At 41.5% G+C, this 17,828-nt stretch overlaps 1 protein-coding gene across 1 annotated transcript; it reads left to right on the top strand.

The window, feature by feature from the left end:
- Positions 1-7,825: 7,825 nt before the first annotated feature.
- LOC135497062 (fucolectin-6-like) lies at positions 7,826-17,828 on the top strand. The gene is made up of 7 exons (XM_064786754.1): positions 7,826-7,982; positions 8,708-8,881; positions 12,382-12,433; positions 12,887-13,120; positions 14,976-15,133; positions 15,417-15,471; positions 16,191-17,828. The coding sequence occupies exons 4-7, from the start codon at positions 13,081-13,083 to the stop codon at positions 16,409-16,411; spliced, it is 474 nt and encodes a 157-aa protein (XP_064642824.1). The 5' UTR covers positions 7,826-7,982; positions 8,708-8,881; positions 12,382-12,433; positions 12,887-13,080; the 3' UTR covers positions 16,412-17,828.

Raw genomic sequence — 17,828 nt, 5'->3', positions numbered from 1 at the left:
TTGGTTATTGCAGAGGCAGAGGTCCTTCTACATACATTTAGCAGGAATGTAATTGTATATAAAGTTTTTCATTATGTAATCGCCCATTCAAAAAGCCCTTACAAAAAACATTTATTTCGACCTTTTTTGGAAATCTTTTTCTTTTGAATGATAAAACACAAAGTTCTAAGAATCTTTGTCTTAAAATCGTTCATTAGTTCATTAAAATCGACCAATCAGAACTCTAGATATGGCAATTTTAAGAGAGTGCACTTGGAGCAAAACAGTAGGCTTCTATTTTTGCGATGGCAAACCATTGTGTTGTATACACAGAACATCCCATGAAATTGCATTTATTTTGTTATATCTCCACTATCGTTTGTTCGATTTTGATGAAATAAAAACTAAAGATCTTAGAATCGTGTGCTCTGTCATTTTAGGGAGGTTTCTTTCCAAAAAAGGTTGGAAATAAAAAGGTTTTTGTAAGGGTTTTTTAAATGACCGATTAACTAATGAAAAACCCTATGTCATTACATTTCTGTCGTAATGGATTATTAAAAAACAAAATGTCTAACATATGCTAAAAACCGCATTGCATTTCGTGCATTGGTGTGGGAGATATCGTTTTAAGTAGGTGTTGATATTAATATGAGCTAGACTGTGCTTGCTTCACTCGAGCATTATTTACGTACCTCCCACTGGAAAAATGCATCACATCCAGTCGGAATAATTCCATTTTACAGAGGTTTACGCAACGTTGATGACTTCAACACCGATTTCAATTTCAACTTCAAACTCTGATAGTGAATTATATTGTCTAAATGCGTGTTCGATTCCACCGTTTTTGTCTTGAAAAAACTAAAGTTTTTCAAAAAAAGAATACTTTGAATTCCGGATCGAACTTCCTCGTCGTGGTGATGACCGCCGCGAAAATAAGTTCGATTGATTTTTCAATAAAAGGGGCAACATCAAAGACGTGCGTCAAAAAATGACTGCTTGACCCCCGGCAGGACCATGCCGATAGCAAAAGCAAAGAGATCGGCCCCAGCAAGTCTGAGTTACGCGAGCAGGTATAGTAAAGAGACTTCTGATTCTCGAGGTCGAGCAGAACGAGATGAGATGGTGCCAAAGTGTAGGATAAGAGCAAGCCAGATTATATGTGAACCAATATTTAAGGAGGTCGTGTGGAAGATAACAGGAAAATTCATTGGAATTGATGGTGAAAGCTGCGTCTCCCGCTGCGTTTCAAAGTGTCAACGTGGTGGAAGGCAATCTATAGAGGTTCTTCACGTGACGTCACGACATGACGTTTTGACGGCCACCTGCCAATGCATTTCCTTTACGTTGTGACCACGACGTGTGTCGGCCAATATGGCAGTCATCATGTGACGTCAGTGAAGAACCTCTATATTGGCTAGAGGCTTGCAATGGCTTTACATTACCTAGTGACAGGTTAGTCATGTGACGTCGCAGCACACTAGCCGCCAACTTTGGCGACAAGAAGCGTTCAGCCCGCAGCACACTAGCCGCCAACTTCGGCGCTCGCAGGCGTTTTTTGCCGCAAGAGTCCTGAACGCCTGAAAAATCCCTAGTCTGCTACGAACGGCGTCGGCGAACGCGACTTGACGCCACTTGTTGATTTTTGATGCGTGTCGCCGCGTTTGAACGCAAAAAGAAGCCAGGTGTGCTACGGATATCCGCCTGACTTGTCGTCGGCGGCGAGGCTATGGCCAATCAGCTTGCGTCTTGATGTCACATCATTTCGCGCTGCATGACCCAGAATGGGTTAAAGTGGCGGAAAAGACGCTACTGGACGCCAATTCTGGGCAGGTGTGCTCTGACCAGGATCCACTGGCCGCCAACTTTGGCGTCGAGAGGCGTCAGCCGAAAGCCCGCAGCACACTAGCCGCCAACTTTGGCGACAAGAAGCGTTCGGCTGACGCCCAGAACTGGCGTCCAATAGCGTCTTTTCCGCCACTTTAGGCTGCCATTTTGAAATCATGTGACATCAAGACGCAAGCTGATTGGCCATAGCCTCGCCGCCGACGCCAAGTCAGGCGGCCATCCGTAGCACACCTGGCTTCTTCTTGCGTTCAAACGCAGCGACACGCGTCAAAAATCAAACATGTTAGATATTTGGCGTTTAGTTGCGGCAAGTGGCGCCAAGTCGGTTCGCCGACGCCGTTCGTAGCAGACTAGGGATTTTTCAGGCGTTCAGGACTCTTGCGGCAAAAACGCCTATGAACGCCGAAGTTGCCGGCTAGTGTACTGCGGGCTTTACGGCTGTGCCACGAGGCAAAGTGAATGCGCCATATATCGCTGTGTCACGCGGCGCTTAATATCAAACTGATTTGAGATTAGAAATATCGCTGTGCCATGTGGCGTAAACTTAAATGATGCTGAGCCATCGCCTGTACACAGGCCATGCCACTTCAAATGCGGAGCGCTATTCGTCTGTGTGCGGCTGGTTTCAACAGAGACAGAATTGAAAAGACATCGAACGATTACAGAAACGTGTTAACTGATGAAATAGTAGAAGACCAAGCATACTGAAATTTAAAGCCGTCCACTCCTTAAACCTCTCTGGTTCTCCCCCATCTTTTAATCGGCATTAACAGAAACGACAATGCACTTATTGGCTCACCGTTAGGGGAGTCTATACAATAGCCCTGTGTCCGTCGTCGTCGTCGTCGTCGTCGTCCGTATCCTGTGTGGCACGTTTCTTAACCGCTTGTGCTATGAACTTGAAACTTTGTACACATGACCTCCTAGGTCAGAGGTACTCTGACACTGAATTTCGGTCTGGTCTGGTTCATGACTAGGCCACCAGGGGGCCAAAACATAAAAAAACATAAAAAGTGAAAAGTGAAAAATGAAAACATAAAAAGTGTGATATGTCTCCTATTAGTGATCCGTTTTCAATAAAACTTTTATGGTAGGTACTCCTAGCAAGGATACATCACATATCATACCGGTTTTTGATTTGACCTACTTTTCAAGGTCACAGAGGTCAAATGGCGTAAATTGGCCGTTAGGATGTAACTATGGCACGTTTCTAAACTGCAATGACTATTGATCCCAAATTTGGTACACATGTACCCCTTAGTCAGGTGATTTCAGGGACCGAAGTTCGGTCCAATATGATTCACCACTTGACCACCAGGGGGCAAAATCCAAAAACCTTAAAAATGTGATTATTCCTTAACTTCTTGCCCGATTGCCACCAATTTGATATCATGGGTACATCTAACCACCATACAGTATATGTCACACAGGTTTTTAATTTGACCTACTTTTCAAGGTCACAGAGGTCAAATGGTGTAAATTGGCCGTCAGGCCGTAACTATGGCACGTTTCTTAACCGCAATGACTATTGATCACAAATTAAGTACATATATACCCATTGGTCAGGTGATCTCAGGTACCGAAGTTTGGTTCGATCTGATTTGCCGTTTGGCCTCCAGGGAGGGGGCCAAATCCAAAATTCTTCAAAATGCTATTATTCCTTAATTACTTGCCCGATTGGCACCAATTTACATCTAATTCTAACAACCATTCAATGTGTCACCCGGGTCTTTTTTGATTTGACCTACTTTTCAAGGTCACAGAGGTCAAATGTACTGTAAATTGGCCACTTTGGGGAAATTGTTATTGGTTGGACCTACATCAAACCTAACACTACATGACACAATACCATGCTCTTCATCCATCTTTCCTCCACATGAGGTGAGCACAATGGCCCTGGCCATTTCATTATCATTATCTATATATTATTACTCTACCCATATTTGTCGCAATTGGTTCTATCTCCTCCTTAACCGCTGGGTGGATTCTGCTACAAACAATCTAGGATTTGTGCGATGGCATTCGAGGAGATCCAGACTTCCTTGACGAGCTATCGTATGCAACAGGAGCCTTCCGCCACCGCCTTGACCGAGAGGTAAACCAAAACGACCCCGAAGTGTAATCCCTTATTACTCGGTTGTCGTAACTCGCAACCAAACCTTTACCAGAACAATCAATGGATGTCAGTTACATGCTGTTAAAATTGTGTCCCTATCGCAGTAGTAATTTAGAAGTTATAGAAATCAAAAGTGACAAATGTTTTTTTAACACGAAGTATCATGTCGTGTTATCAGGTCAATTAACGAAATGACATCGGACCATGCGAATCGTGACAAGATATAATGTTGCAGTATTCAATGCCTCCGCTGGGCAAAATGTGTCAATTCCTGTCATATATGGAGTTGTATTAAGGCTTGGGTCTTTAGAGACCTATAACCTGTGTACCATACCTGAGAGATAAAACACGCATAATAGATGATTGATAGAAGCCTCTGTCCCCTTTTTAATATTCTACGATATCGTAAATAATACACCAGCCTTACACTGCAAGTCATCAAGAGATCTGGCCGCCCGTAATGTTTGTTTATTTTTGCATCCGCATGATGGCAGTGGGTTGACAGACAGTTGAAGGGGAGACTATTAGGAGAAGTCAGGTAGGGTGGCAGGGGGAGTCGCCAATAGTTGCCTCCTCTACTGGCGAAGATCTTTTTCAGTCTCAATCAGCGTTCATACCAAAATACCAAGGAAAGCTTATCAGTATTTTCACCCATTTGGAACTTGATTACCATGAAAAAGCACTTTATGCATTTTTTATTTTTAGGTCATCCGATTGCAGACATTTCATTTCAATTAAGGTTTCGTTTTACTTCAATGTACGAAAATGTACAAATAAAGAAACTCGATTTCGGGAGTGACCAGATAAATAACGTTATCTATATATTTTTCATATCACCAGAGCTTCCTCTAAAACGATCACTTGATGCTGTTAAATTCACGTTGAAAGAGGGGATGTCGCGCTTCTTTGCCATAATATTTCTTTGTCAGGTTGGTATTACGAATCTCATCAATCGAGGATGTATTGTCCATCCAATTTATCATTGTTTCGTTTACTACAAATTCATGATTTGCAAACTAATCGTATTCCAAGGGAACTATCTATGGTCGCTGGACCCAGTGATAGATCTCAGGGCGGACAAAGAGTGAGGGGTGTTTGAGGGTTCGCCCCCCCCCCTCCACCTTCAATGGCAGCGGTGACCATTAAAAAAAGGCATTCTGGGGATAATGTGCCTAAATAACAATACTTATCAACTTGAGACCCTTTTAACTGTTTGGCTCACCATAGGGGAGTCGTCCGTCGTTGTCCATCGTCCGTGTCGTCGTCGTTGTTGTCTGTATCCTGTTTCAAAAACAGTGCATGTTTCTTAACCACTAGAGCTATGAACTTGAAACTTTGACCACAGGCTGTTTCGGCTGGATTTGCCCTAAGGACTGTCATATTTTAAGCCCATATAAGATAGATGACGTTTTGACCCCGCGATTTGAAATCCTATTTGTTTATGTTTGATTCGTTTCCACAAAAGGACAGTCGGTATGTTTCTTATCGAGTTGAACATTCATCCGTTTTCGCCACATCGGCAACACTTTTGTCGCCTTTTTGGAACGAAATATAGGTACAACTATAGGAATACATACCAGGTTTTATTTCAATCTCCTCTCCGATAGGCGTGGCTATCACTCGCAGGGGATCTTGGCGACTTGGAGGACTTCAGCAGTGACGATGTGGCAAATTTACCCGCAGAAAGTGAGTACAAGTTTGCGTGATCAACATACACGTACGCTCAGTTTTGATTATACTTTGTATTCAATATTCTTCTTCTTCTCCTTCTCCTTCTCCTCATTCTCTTCCTGTTTCTTTTGATCGTTTTTCTTCTTCTTCCTTATTTCTTTACATCAGCTGATGATTGAAAAACAGAAAATCGACTACGATTAAATCCCAAAAACACCTTGCAGGATAATTATTGTACAGCGTCTGTTTGTAAGCTAGAAAGAAAGGAAGCAGCTTAAAGAGATTGAAATTCTTGTAGATCCTTCATATGGAAACCCTTCTGTCGAAGACACCTAGTGGACCATTATAATTAGCTGAAGTTAGAAAATGTTCGTTGACTTTTCGTTGTCAAAAGTACAGTCCTTCCAGAAAGTAAATGTCCACAGGTTTTTTTTAAATATCACAGAGATAGAATAAGATAATTGAATGCGGTTTTCAGCAGAGAATGGTATATCTAGTTGGTCATGTATCTGATGTATTTGGACCCAGCTAATCCTGTCTCTTTCAACAGGCAATTTAAAAAATGTCCAATAAGTAACTTTTTTATTCTATTTTCGTTCTTTTTCACAATGTATGGGTGAACTATGATGCAACAAATGTTTTTTTTGCTTTCATTACCAGAAAAGCCCTGCTAAATTCTTTCATTTTGAAGATTAGTTTTAGCTTGCTACAGGTGATTGTTTTTTCAGACAGCTGGTGACATTTGAGAATACCCTCATAGTCAGCAATGCAGTCAGTCAGGGTCTTTATGGCCAACCAAGCTCATACGTGAAGGATTGGGGGGGGGGGGTCTTTATCAGAGGTTATGGAGGAGATTAAAAAAATAACATAAAAATCCTAAGCAAAAATGTGCATTTGTCATGATTATCGAATACACTCTATGGAATTGCAAGTGCCAAAAAATTATGGTCATAAAGCACAGTTCATGGGCTCATTTGAATTTATGAAAAGGCACATGAAATAAAAAAGTGATTTTTGGACCTTTTTTGAAATGTTTGTTACATAATGAAGAGATGGAATTAAGTGCATCCAAATACATCAGATATATGACCAACTAAATATACCATATACTTTCCTGAAAACTGCGTTCGAATATCTTATTTTATCTCTGTGATATTAAAAAAACCTGTGGACATTTACTTTCTGGAAGGACCGTACCTATACCCAATTCTACTCGTTCTCCTAAGAATGTATTCTTTTGTGTATTTCTCTTTTAATGTTTATTTTGTAGAAGAACTTGGCGACTGTCCACCGCCCCCGACCCTGCCCAACACGATGCGGAGTTCAAGCGATAAAACAATAAGTTCAGTCATAACTTATCGATGTATAGATGGAATGGTGAGAGTATCTGGAGACGAGAAACGTGTGTGCCGAGTCAGTCTCAAGTGGAGCGGAAAAGACCTTGTCTGCAAACGCAAGTTTTTTTTCCTTTCGTCTTGTCATTACGCCTTTTAAGTGAACTTGAAATCGAAAATAACATCATCCGGTATGTAGTGCGATCAGGGTTCCTTTATCGCATACTTTAATTCAGTGCCGCTGTAAAAGAAAGGCAAGTCCCCCCCCCGGAATTCTAAGTCCGGTCCTTTTGTTAAAGTGAATAGAGTCGCCGAGTTCCTTTGTTGAAGATTATGTAGCTAACCCTAACCAAACCATTAACCACATTCGTTGACAATACACAGCTATTGTATGGGGTCGTGCATTCCTAGGACGTCCATTCCTTTTACACCGGGAATTCGACACCTACATTATGAATGTAGAAAAGTAGAAAAACGTTTTCAGATGTTTTTGTGCTCTATCGCTTGGAAATACATTCATACTGATCTTGATACAGGAACTGATTCTACAGCATCAAACAAGGAAAACTTGGGCGTAGGATTAAGGCGGCCAGAAGGATAATGCCCCTGCGTGCCGCCCCATTGGCATCACATTTTTTTGCTAATGTTGCCAGATGGTTTTTGACAAAGCTTGCGAATTTCGGGTATGCCTATTACGGTTTTACATTCCGTGCTAGTGCATTGTTTGATGCAGTTTTGATGAGTTTCAATTATTCTGTTTGGAGGAATCACGGTCCAGCTATTGAAGGCATTTCCATATAAAGAATCGGCTTAATCCATGTCCGACTTGTTCCGTTTAAATTGCTGTGTATCTTTTACAGCAAGACCATGCCTACCTTTAAACGAAATACCCCACACAACTTGCAACAACCGAAAGACTGCGGTAGGAACTGTGACCAATTTCAGATGTAATGAGCACTTCTCACGGGTATCAGGAGACACTAGGAGAGTATGCACGGAGGGATCAGTTTGGTCAGGATCGGATCTAGTTTGCAAATGTAATTAGCAGAAAATTACGATTTGCTTTCATGATTACAAACATGAATTTTTTTAATTACCACGTGCGGGTTAGGTCGTCAGATAGTGTTGCTTAGTACGTCGATAGTGTAGTCAGTATACCTTGTTCCAAAAGTCATTAAACCAAAGTTCATCCAAATCGGTACCAACCTCCGGCAGAAAAATGCTTCATGTTTTAGGTAGCTGACGTAACCGACGGTCACCACCTGGTTGCGATTCAAAAACCGCTGCCGCTGGAACGAGGGGCAATGTATGCCCCTGTGTTGGAAAACATGACTGCATTGCAACCAATGTACTGTAGTTGAATAAAGATTAAAATATTTGGACCAAACTAGGACCAAGTACCTTTCGATGACTTATATATTGACCAGTTGGATATCACAATTTTGGACATTTTTAGGCTAAACTTTAGAATCCCCGATCGGAAATGACGTAGTTTGATCGCATTCAACAATAAATCCATTGAACGGTGGTGCTTGGTTAGTCAACCGATGACCTTTTTTGGGGGTGTGATCGGGGATTCTAAACTCGTTCCCATTTTTATTTTTGGTTTAACCAAAAAGTGTACAAGATGTATTGAAACATATTTAGCACAAATCAACAGTATCCGGATGTCAATAACTTTAATAATTTGTATAAAGTTTTCAACCGTTAATGTTAAGGACGTTTTACTGCCACGATACTCTATAATATCATGACATTTCAGACAGCGACTGTCCACCCCTTCAACCAATAAACGCCAATCAGAACTCGACGGAGGTGTATCAGGGAATTGTGGTCAAGCTAGACTGTGGGAAAGGATTCAGGAGAATCGCTGGTGACACTCTTCTGGTCTGTGAAGCCAATCAAACATGGTCTGGAAAGGCTCTTATTTGTCAGGGTAGGTAATGATTAGTTGAAAGGCTTAGAACTGCTGATTATGCGTGATGTTTGGGTATTTCCGATAGCAGAATTTGTGCTTAATTTCGGTTGTAGGCCAATTGTCCAATCACAACTGCTGAATTCTGCATCCCCGATGTGCTCGTTTGGAATAAGCCAATCAGAATGCTCCATGTGGGGGATCAGTTCCCGGTCACTAAATTTTTATTTCAAAATGGGCGAATGGGCGAATGGGCGGAAGCACCTGCATAAAGTCACATGCAAGCGGCGTACAATTGAGCTGTCACACACAATTTTGTTCCACCCATTTTCATTAAATCCGCACATTCGGAGAAAGTTCGCTGATAGATTATTTTCATCAGTTGGTCCGTCCGTGTGTCATATTCTTGTAAACTCTCTATATTCTTAACGAGTTCACCGAGACATTTCATAGTCGGCGTGCATGTGTATGGGGTGAATATCAAGGCTAAGTGCGAGAATGGCTTATCTCGCATTCAAGATGGCCGACTGGCGGCCATTTTGTTGTGAATCTCAAAAATGCCTTGTAACCTTTCTATATTCTGAACGAGTTCACCGAGACATTTCATATTCGGCGTTCATGTGTATGGGGTGAATATCATGAGAGCAATTTTGATAATTGCGTTTCCCGCATGCAAGATGGTCGACTGGTGGATGACATTTGACCTTGACCTTGTGACCTTGACCCCACAAAATTACCCGAGATAAGCCATTATCGAACTTGCCCTTGATATTGCAAGTTTGCAGTTTGATATTTGTTCTAACCACGCAAAGCCTCTGTACAGGGGTTGAACAGTCATCGCCGAACGACAGTTCTTGATTGGCGAGGACATTTAAAGTACATTTTGCAAATGATTTTCTCGGTTCGACGGTTAATCAGCCTCAAGTAGCCTATTTTAGTTGTTCTTACGCACCCGTAAGTAATGAATAGCGTTTAAAACGTGTTGGTGCACATTTGATGCACCTGTTTCATCAAGATGGTCGAAATGACCTCGTTGATCAATTGGTCCGGAGTCTCTCGCAGTAAATCTCGAGATTTTCAGAATCGGTTTTTCTCGAGCGCGTTATCGAGTGCTATCTGTAGGAGATATTCCCTTTTCCACACCAACTGAATCAGTGGCGGACGCGAAAGACTTGTTTGAACGCCGACACTGATTTCTGAGTATATGTATATCTTATAGGAGGCGTCGGTAACATCATGTCATAGCTAATGGTTCACTCTGGAGGAGGTAGAGCGGCCTCGTAATACCAGTAGGAAGACAATTTATAACGAATTGACTGATCGCTAGTTTCTACTATCGTGGCAGCTAACGATGTCTTCTGTAGTCAGTTCCCTATTTTGTATTGAAATTTCAGGGAAGGTTTGTCCAGAAATTCCAGCAGTATTATTCACAAACGTTGAGCCAAAATTACGATTTATGAATAACGGAACACACGTATCCAAACTAGGTTTTTCTGACACGAGATTACAACGAGTTGGCCTTTGGAGAATGACTGGTCTTTGGAGAATGGCGGGCACATCAGTGATCAGTTTTAAATGCAGGAAAGGAAATTATCCTACTGGTGGTAATATTGAAATCACCTGCAGATATGATGGGACTTGGTCACGAAGACCATTGACTTGTAATCGTAAGTGTTTGCAATGCGAACAATTTAGATTCAATTGCAATTACAATATACTGCATCTTCTTCAAAGATAAATGCAGGACACGCCAGTCTGAAGTACATATTGATTGGGAGTGAAAGTGATAAGGGATGACGCGAGGAAGCAATCGAATCGGACTCAAAGAAAAGGTCAGATACCAGCAAGTCGCAAATACATGTATAACTGCTTCGGACCTATACTTGATTGGTATTTGCTTCCAAAAACGGCGAACGTCAGAACACGGTTGTCATCGGGATAACGCGGTTTTCGGCGATGAGCGGCGCTGTAGTCGGACCATGAACGAATGTTGTATGTCCCATATTAGCAGAGGACTAAACTAGCGTCAATTTGGGTCAGTGTTTCCACTGACACTCACGTACTAGCATTTCTTTCAAAAAATTATTTCTAGCCGCCAATCTCGCCTTGAAGAAACTTGCCTTCCAGATCCACACTTTCAAAGACGGAGGTGACGCACGGTTGGCGGTTGATGGTAATACAAACACTGCGTGGTATCAAAAGAGTTGCACGCATACCAAACTCGAGAGAAAGCCTGAGACACACCCGTGGTGGGCGGTCGATTTGATGGTAATGTTATCAGGCTTTCTGGTGCAATTTAAAATTTTGATTGAAATACCGAGAATGCTGTGCGTGATTCAAAATCAGAACCTTCTACAAACCGAAAATTCTTCACACCGTCCGTCACTACCTGAAACTCATGATATTATTGTAGGGGCATTATGGCCTTTGTTATGATTTGAAATAATTCCAAGATGTCACCTGAGGGAAATATCTAAATATTCCTTTAAATAAAAAAGATCATTTCTAAAAATAAACTTACTGAGGGTTAGCAAATTAAAGCAAATTAACGGATTTTTCTCAGGCCGCCAAATAGTACCAATATGGCACTCTTTCTGACCCTTACCCTGTCATCTTGATATGAACAGGTTCTTTCAAATAAATTATTTTGAAAGACTCTGATAAAAACCAGAGTCTTTGCTTACCACCAAAATATGTGAAAATACAGAGAAAAGCGCATTTCGAAAAATATTCTCAAATCAATATCATCTTGTCGAAAGGTAGAAGGCGAAACATGTCGTTTTTCATATGTTGTCTTGTCACTGTATCTAAAAAGTTTAATAGAAATCAGTAAATTTGAAGCTAGCGTTTGCTTTAGAACAGAGGTTTTGTAATGACTACATTGTATATGAATTTGTTCAAGTTAAAGTTGTGCGGAATCGGCTCAGGTCAACGCGTGACGCGAAAGAGCTCTAACCCAACGCGCGTGGCTTTGATGTTGAAATCGTACATTGCCTAGTTGCCTGACTCTTTATTTGAAAGAATTCTAAAACAAACTGCAAAGAAATTGCTGCTATGCAAATGGTCTCATTGGATCTTTCGGTAGACACAAAGTTTTTCATCCTACGTCGAATATGAAGGGAGATATCTTGGACACCATCTTAGATTTATCAAAATGTCCAAGGTATAAGTTAAGTATACCCTATTTAACCCAGTGGGTTCCTATAGGGATACCTTAGGCTATAGAGACCAACCTTACGACCTACAAACATTATTAGGAATCTTATACCTGTTGTTGTCAAATTTTGTCCTGAGAGAAATATTTTTTACAGTTTCGAAATTTGTAGCGGGATTTTGGCGTAAGTTTCAGTCCTGATGTAAAAAATCTGTCCCGAATAAATTTCGCTATACCCGATGGCCTTGTTTTGGCTTGAACTTTGTATTTACTGAGAGGTCTCAGGCCGCTGGAACGGGAGTATATAGCTCTACATTCGTGATAAAACGGAACAAAATGACATGTACGACATTTAATTCATTTTCAGGAAAAATATCTGATCGGATCAGTTTCTTTGACCAACAGAGGCGACTGCTGTGGTAAGATTTATACCCGATTAATTTTAAACTGACCTTATTCATATCATAGTCGATTGTCTTCAGTGGTCCTTAGTTGCATTTTCACCTCAACAGGTCTATAGTAGTGATCACGTGGACGTATGTCTATGGGCGCTTTGTTATCACGGGTAAATTTTATTAGACAAAAGTCAACAAAGTTACCAGAATATGCACCAAATTTGAGAAAAAAATCAATAACTTAGTAAACCTAATTTTTATTTCATGTATCGTCATACTTTTCTTGATTTAGTTCTTACTGTAAATTGTCTTTTTTTTCTTGTAATAATCACGTTGTTCTTATACGAACAATGAAATTCGCATGAATGTCAACATTGTCCTTACATTAACGGTAGAAAATCACAATGTATGATATTTAAGCCACTAAGATGAGCCGATATACAGCATCTGAATTTTCTGGCCTCTATTTTTTTACAGGGAATCGCCTTGCCAACTTCACAATTGCGGTAATCAATCAAAGACCAATCGAAGGGTATCAGTACCGACCCCAGCCATCGACTGTCTGCTGGTACTCCAAGGACCAACAGGAACAAGGTCTTACAAAGAATTACAAGTGTCATTCGCCTTTGGTAGGCCGATATGTTGTCGTATCCATACACTACAGTGGCATCATGATATTAACGTTATGTGAAGTACAGGTATTCAAAAAGAGTGAGTATTGCCTGTAGTACTTTCAGACGAGATTTGCGACTCATTTTAAGGATAATTAGGTACCAAAAAGATCTATATTACACTCCCTCCTAGAACTGCCCGTGATTAGACACATTGTCAATAAGGGAGGGACAGAACGTATCACAAAATGTGAGGAATATAGTCAAAGGCTATTGACATGATCATGTAACTGATAAAAGTACTTGGCTCTTCCTGGTGTCAACATTTGAAGGCTGATATAGTAAAGTAAAGTAAAGTTTGTTTATTAGAGTGTCACCCCAAATGAAAGGGCCAGCAAGTTTCGCCTTATGAGACACTGTTCACTTCCAAACTCTTATCTCTAATGCCAGGCGCCTCTCGTGAAGGCAGTTTGTATCCGATGTTAAATTTAAGCTGGTGGTTAACCAATCGGCCGCATCGGAAAGAGGTTACCAGTTTCTTGTGAACTGCTGCCAGCAAATATATCTTATATGAATGGCGATTGTACTTTATTTTTGAGAGATGAACCAGAAATTTTCTCAAGTACATGTAATAGAAGAAGATACCAAGACAAAGGTGAACATGGCTAAGAGAAAACGTAGACTCCGCATACATAATCACGCACAGCAAAGAAAAAATGACTTTCTTCCTGCAGTTGCCCACTGGAAGCCGCTCAAAGATGTTGAACAAAGATTACACACAAATGTTTGCACATTCCATACACACTCTAATTTGCTCCCACATTTTTGTGAAGACTTGCCCCCAGACCTACAACTCCATGTACGCTTCTTAAAATTTATTATTGTTATAGCAAGGAGCACTAATCCTTTGCTAAGAATGAGCGGTATGCTTGCCATTAGTGGAAGCAACTCACAAGTGGCCAATAACATCAATGCCGTGTGTGCAAAGGTGTCACCACTAAATATGATATCATGAACATATATTTAAACAAACATGATTTTCTTAGACACGCAAATGTCAATCTGACTGACACAGCCAATGTCATCAAGGACATGATCAGCTTACGTGACCACAGAGACCACACATTTTTTGATAACGACGAAATTGATTATATACTACATGACTAATGTATCAACTAATTTAAGTAATAATTACATGTATGAACTTTACATTATGGTTGTAGGACAATATCCATGTTATGTACATGTCTAAAGCCTGCACCACACGGTGCAAATTTGCCTGCAACAAGTGACACGCATGTATACTGCATCAGGCAATGCCCCACACGTGCAACATTGCCTGATGCAGTATACACGCGTGTCACTTGTTGCAGGCAAATTTGCACCGTGCGGTGCAGGCTTGAGGACTTCAGTATTTTGTGACTTTGAACAACTTAGTGTATACTCATTCACTGCACGGTCCTGCTGTTTACAGGTTATTTCATTTACTGCACAGCCAGCACTGCACTGCACAACTTGATGTTAAGTGTACTATCCTTGTACGAATAAATAAATAACTTAAAATAGAGGCGTATAAATCGACAGGCATTTCGAGCAGCCCAGTGGCCTTGAGGATAAGAGTGTTGGCAAATAAAACCAGCGGTCTCGAGTTCGATTCCCGATGAGAGGACCTTTTTATTTTTTTCCTTCCAGAATTCTCTGCGAAGGTCCGCATCGTCCCACGGCTTGCTGGTTTGTGAAATCAAGCGCATCGAAGCATTGGAGGTCTATCATGTTTCAGACCGTATTCAGAAGGGCCTTTCGGTCGTTTGAATTTCTTACTATTGCCGCATGGGGTGCTCTGGTTTTGTGCATGCAGTTCAGCTTTAAGGTCACTAGGCCATCGGAATGGATATACATGTAAATGTTAAACATTAATATCAAATAGCTATCAGATGAGATTACTTTCCCTCCAGAGGGTCTAGCATGGTTGAAGCCGGCATCCCAGAGCTCTACCTTTCGGAGTTATACTGCCTCTCGAGCAACAGACGGCAATTCCAACCCCAATGCCGTGGCAGACACCTGTAGCTGTACGAAGGTGCAGGACAACCCCTGGTGGGCGGTCGACCTCAAGGTAACCTATTCCTCATTTGGCATATTTCCATATACTTTTCGTGAGATTATGAGGCTACAGCTTCGTACAAAGGATACTGAAACATGAGGAATTTAACCACTCAAACAGGCAATAATAGGTCACAATTTGGGTCGACCTCCCGGAAGTTCCCGAACGCTTCCGAGAATTGGCGATTACGACACCAACATCTGACACCTACACAATTCATCAAGGCCACTCATTTTAATCTTATGAGAAGTGAATCGGCAACTTGCAATTGATATGCTTATTTCTCTCTCATTAGCTATCTACAAAGATAAATGAAGTCTTTATCAGTTATCCAACTGATCGCCTATTAGGTAAGAGAAGTTTTTTTGTAACGAAATGATGGGGTTTATGGTTGGGGTGGAGTGCTTTCACTTTCACATCAACCTGCCCTCCACGTAGTTTACATCATTTTAAAAGAAGCACACGTGTACAATTGAGAATGACCTGATTTATACTGATTGTGAGTGTCGGGTCCAGGTTTTAACGGGTGTTCTGGGTGATATGCACAGCAGCTTTGTCCCTAAACATCTGACCGTTGAAAAAGCCATTAAAAACAACTCTTATACCGTGATGGTTTCGTGGTTTGTGTTAACACCCGCAGGCGGCATGGGCATGTAACCTGATGTATACTTTTAGTGCAAGTATAAAATATAGGCCGGGTCTATTTGGCAAGCCGCTCACCGAACAGGCATCTTTTTTTGTCCTGTTTGGAGAGCCGCGTGCCAAGCAGCACTAAAAAGCCACCCTGTTCGGCCAGCCGGGCTTGCCAAACAGGTAAAAAATCTACCCTGTTTGGCGAGCTGGAGACTTTACTTTAATATTAATGAGTTCGGCTCTCCATTCAGGACAAGAAAAAGTCGCTGTTTGGTAAGCCGGGCTTGCCAAGTAGTCACTTCTTAAAATATATCGACAGTATATGATCGAGGGGAATCTGGCATCCCTGGTTAACAAATGAACTTAACCTTCGTGGATACACGGGATTTGCATGCATTGAAGAAGTGAATGTTTAGTTTCCAATTCTTTTCGACAGAAAACAAGATGTTCAACTTCACCATCTCTGTGACGAACAAGATGCCTGGCCCTTCTTTCGTCCCGACCTTGACTGAGGTTTGCCTTTTCCAAGCGGATCGCATGAACCCGGGAGAACTGAAGCAGTTGAAGTGTCAGAAAACGATGACTGGTCGCTATGTTGTTGTTTCAATGAAGGGAAGGAGTATGTTGTCACTATGTGACGTCACTGTGCTTGGTTAGAGTAACAGGCAACTCGGCACGAGATATCCAACATGCTGATAAAAAAACATTTACCGGAATATTCCCAATACCTTCGCTGCAAAACCGTAATATTTTCCTTCATTGGACTTATGATACTTTTCGCTGAATGTTGGACTTATGGGATGTCGGATTTATGGTACTTCGGACTTAGGATATATACCTTTCTGTTGGTCTTTTCTGCCGTATCATGTAGCCTTGCGCAAATAGTGCAATCAAATTGCTTTAAAAAGGCATGATATTGCTCAAATTTGTGAATTCTTGAAATCGGCCAATTCAAGTAATGAGAGTAGGACCGCTCCATCACACTACCGGGTACTATCACGGCGCTACCCTCTGCCTATCTGTCCTGTAAAAAATGGTAATCGTGGCTTAGGGTGTCCCCATTTTATGAGAGGTACGTACGGTATTTGAAGTGCAATAATGATTGACCTACATGATATCTACCTCTAAGAACCAGCCTAATGGTGATCGGATGTAGATTCTATCACTAGTCCGAATGTAACCAAGAGAGTGGTACAAAACCATATGCCTCGCATCAACAAACCGAAGTGTCGAGTATGATCGAGAGCTGATGTACCTTGGACCACAGATGGGAAGGCTAGTGAATAAACGACTCAACGATCGCGATTGAAGGTCATTGTTCCCTGGCAATACACATTTTTTCTCCAGGGGACGAATTTTCCTGTCGCACCATTAACATCGGTTATGTAACATACCTCGATTTTGACGTCGTCCCTCTTCCAAGCTGGTCGGAGTTTCGCTAGCACCTTCAGTATAACCCTTCTCGGTTATTTTCCTCATCCACCTTCATGACGAGATCGAGAATTCGAGCAGCCATGGTTCCCACTATGGTCTCAGGCCTATTACGAGCCAAGGAAAAGCCTGACCGTAGGTAGCTTGGCCAGATAAGTCATCAGATATTGCATTACAGTCAGTTGCAACCATGCTGTGGCCACTTTAGATCATCTAATCTCTTGGTCTAGTTGTGACCTGAACGACTGGTTGTAAATATATGTAAAACGAGATGTCGCAAATGCCCTTCTCTTCCTCTGGACAAGCACTGTCAGCATATCAGCAGTAGCCTCCTTTTTATTTTCCCTCCAGAATCATCAAGGTCAAGGGGATTTTATTCTTGGGTAGCCGAGCAGATGCATTGCTCCAATTAAAATAGAGAGTTAGATGTTAGTCTGTCTGTGCACTGTTTAGATACTTGACCAACTTGGCCACATCTGCCTTCAATACTTGGTGACCTAGAACTTTAAACAGTGTGTAGTCTGTGTCCGCCTTAAAGTTTGTAGAGTGGGCCTGGCATGCCTGGCATTGATCTTCAAGACAGTGAAAGTGCGTACTTTGGGTCGAAAATTTGTTCTGTATTAAAACGTTTTTCAGATAGATC

Source organism: Lineus longissimus, chromosome 12 (assembly GCF_910592395.1).
Source record: "Lineus longissimus chromosome 12, tnLinLong1.2, whole genome shotgun sequence".
Lineage (NCBI taxonomy): Eukaryota > Metazoa > Nemertea > Pilidiophora > Heteronemertea > Lineidae > Lineus > Lineus longissimus.
Note: the sequence above shows the minus strand (reverse complement) of the source record. Positions and strands in the feature narration are given on the sequence as shown.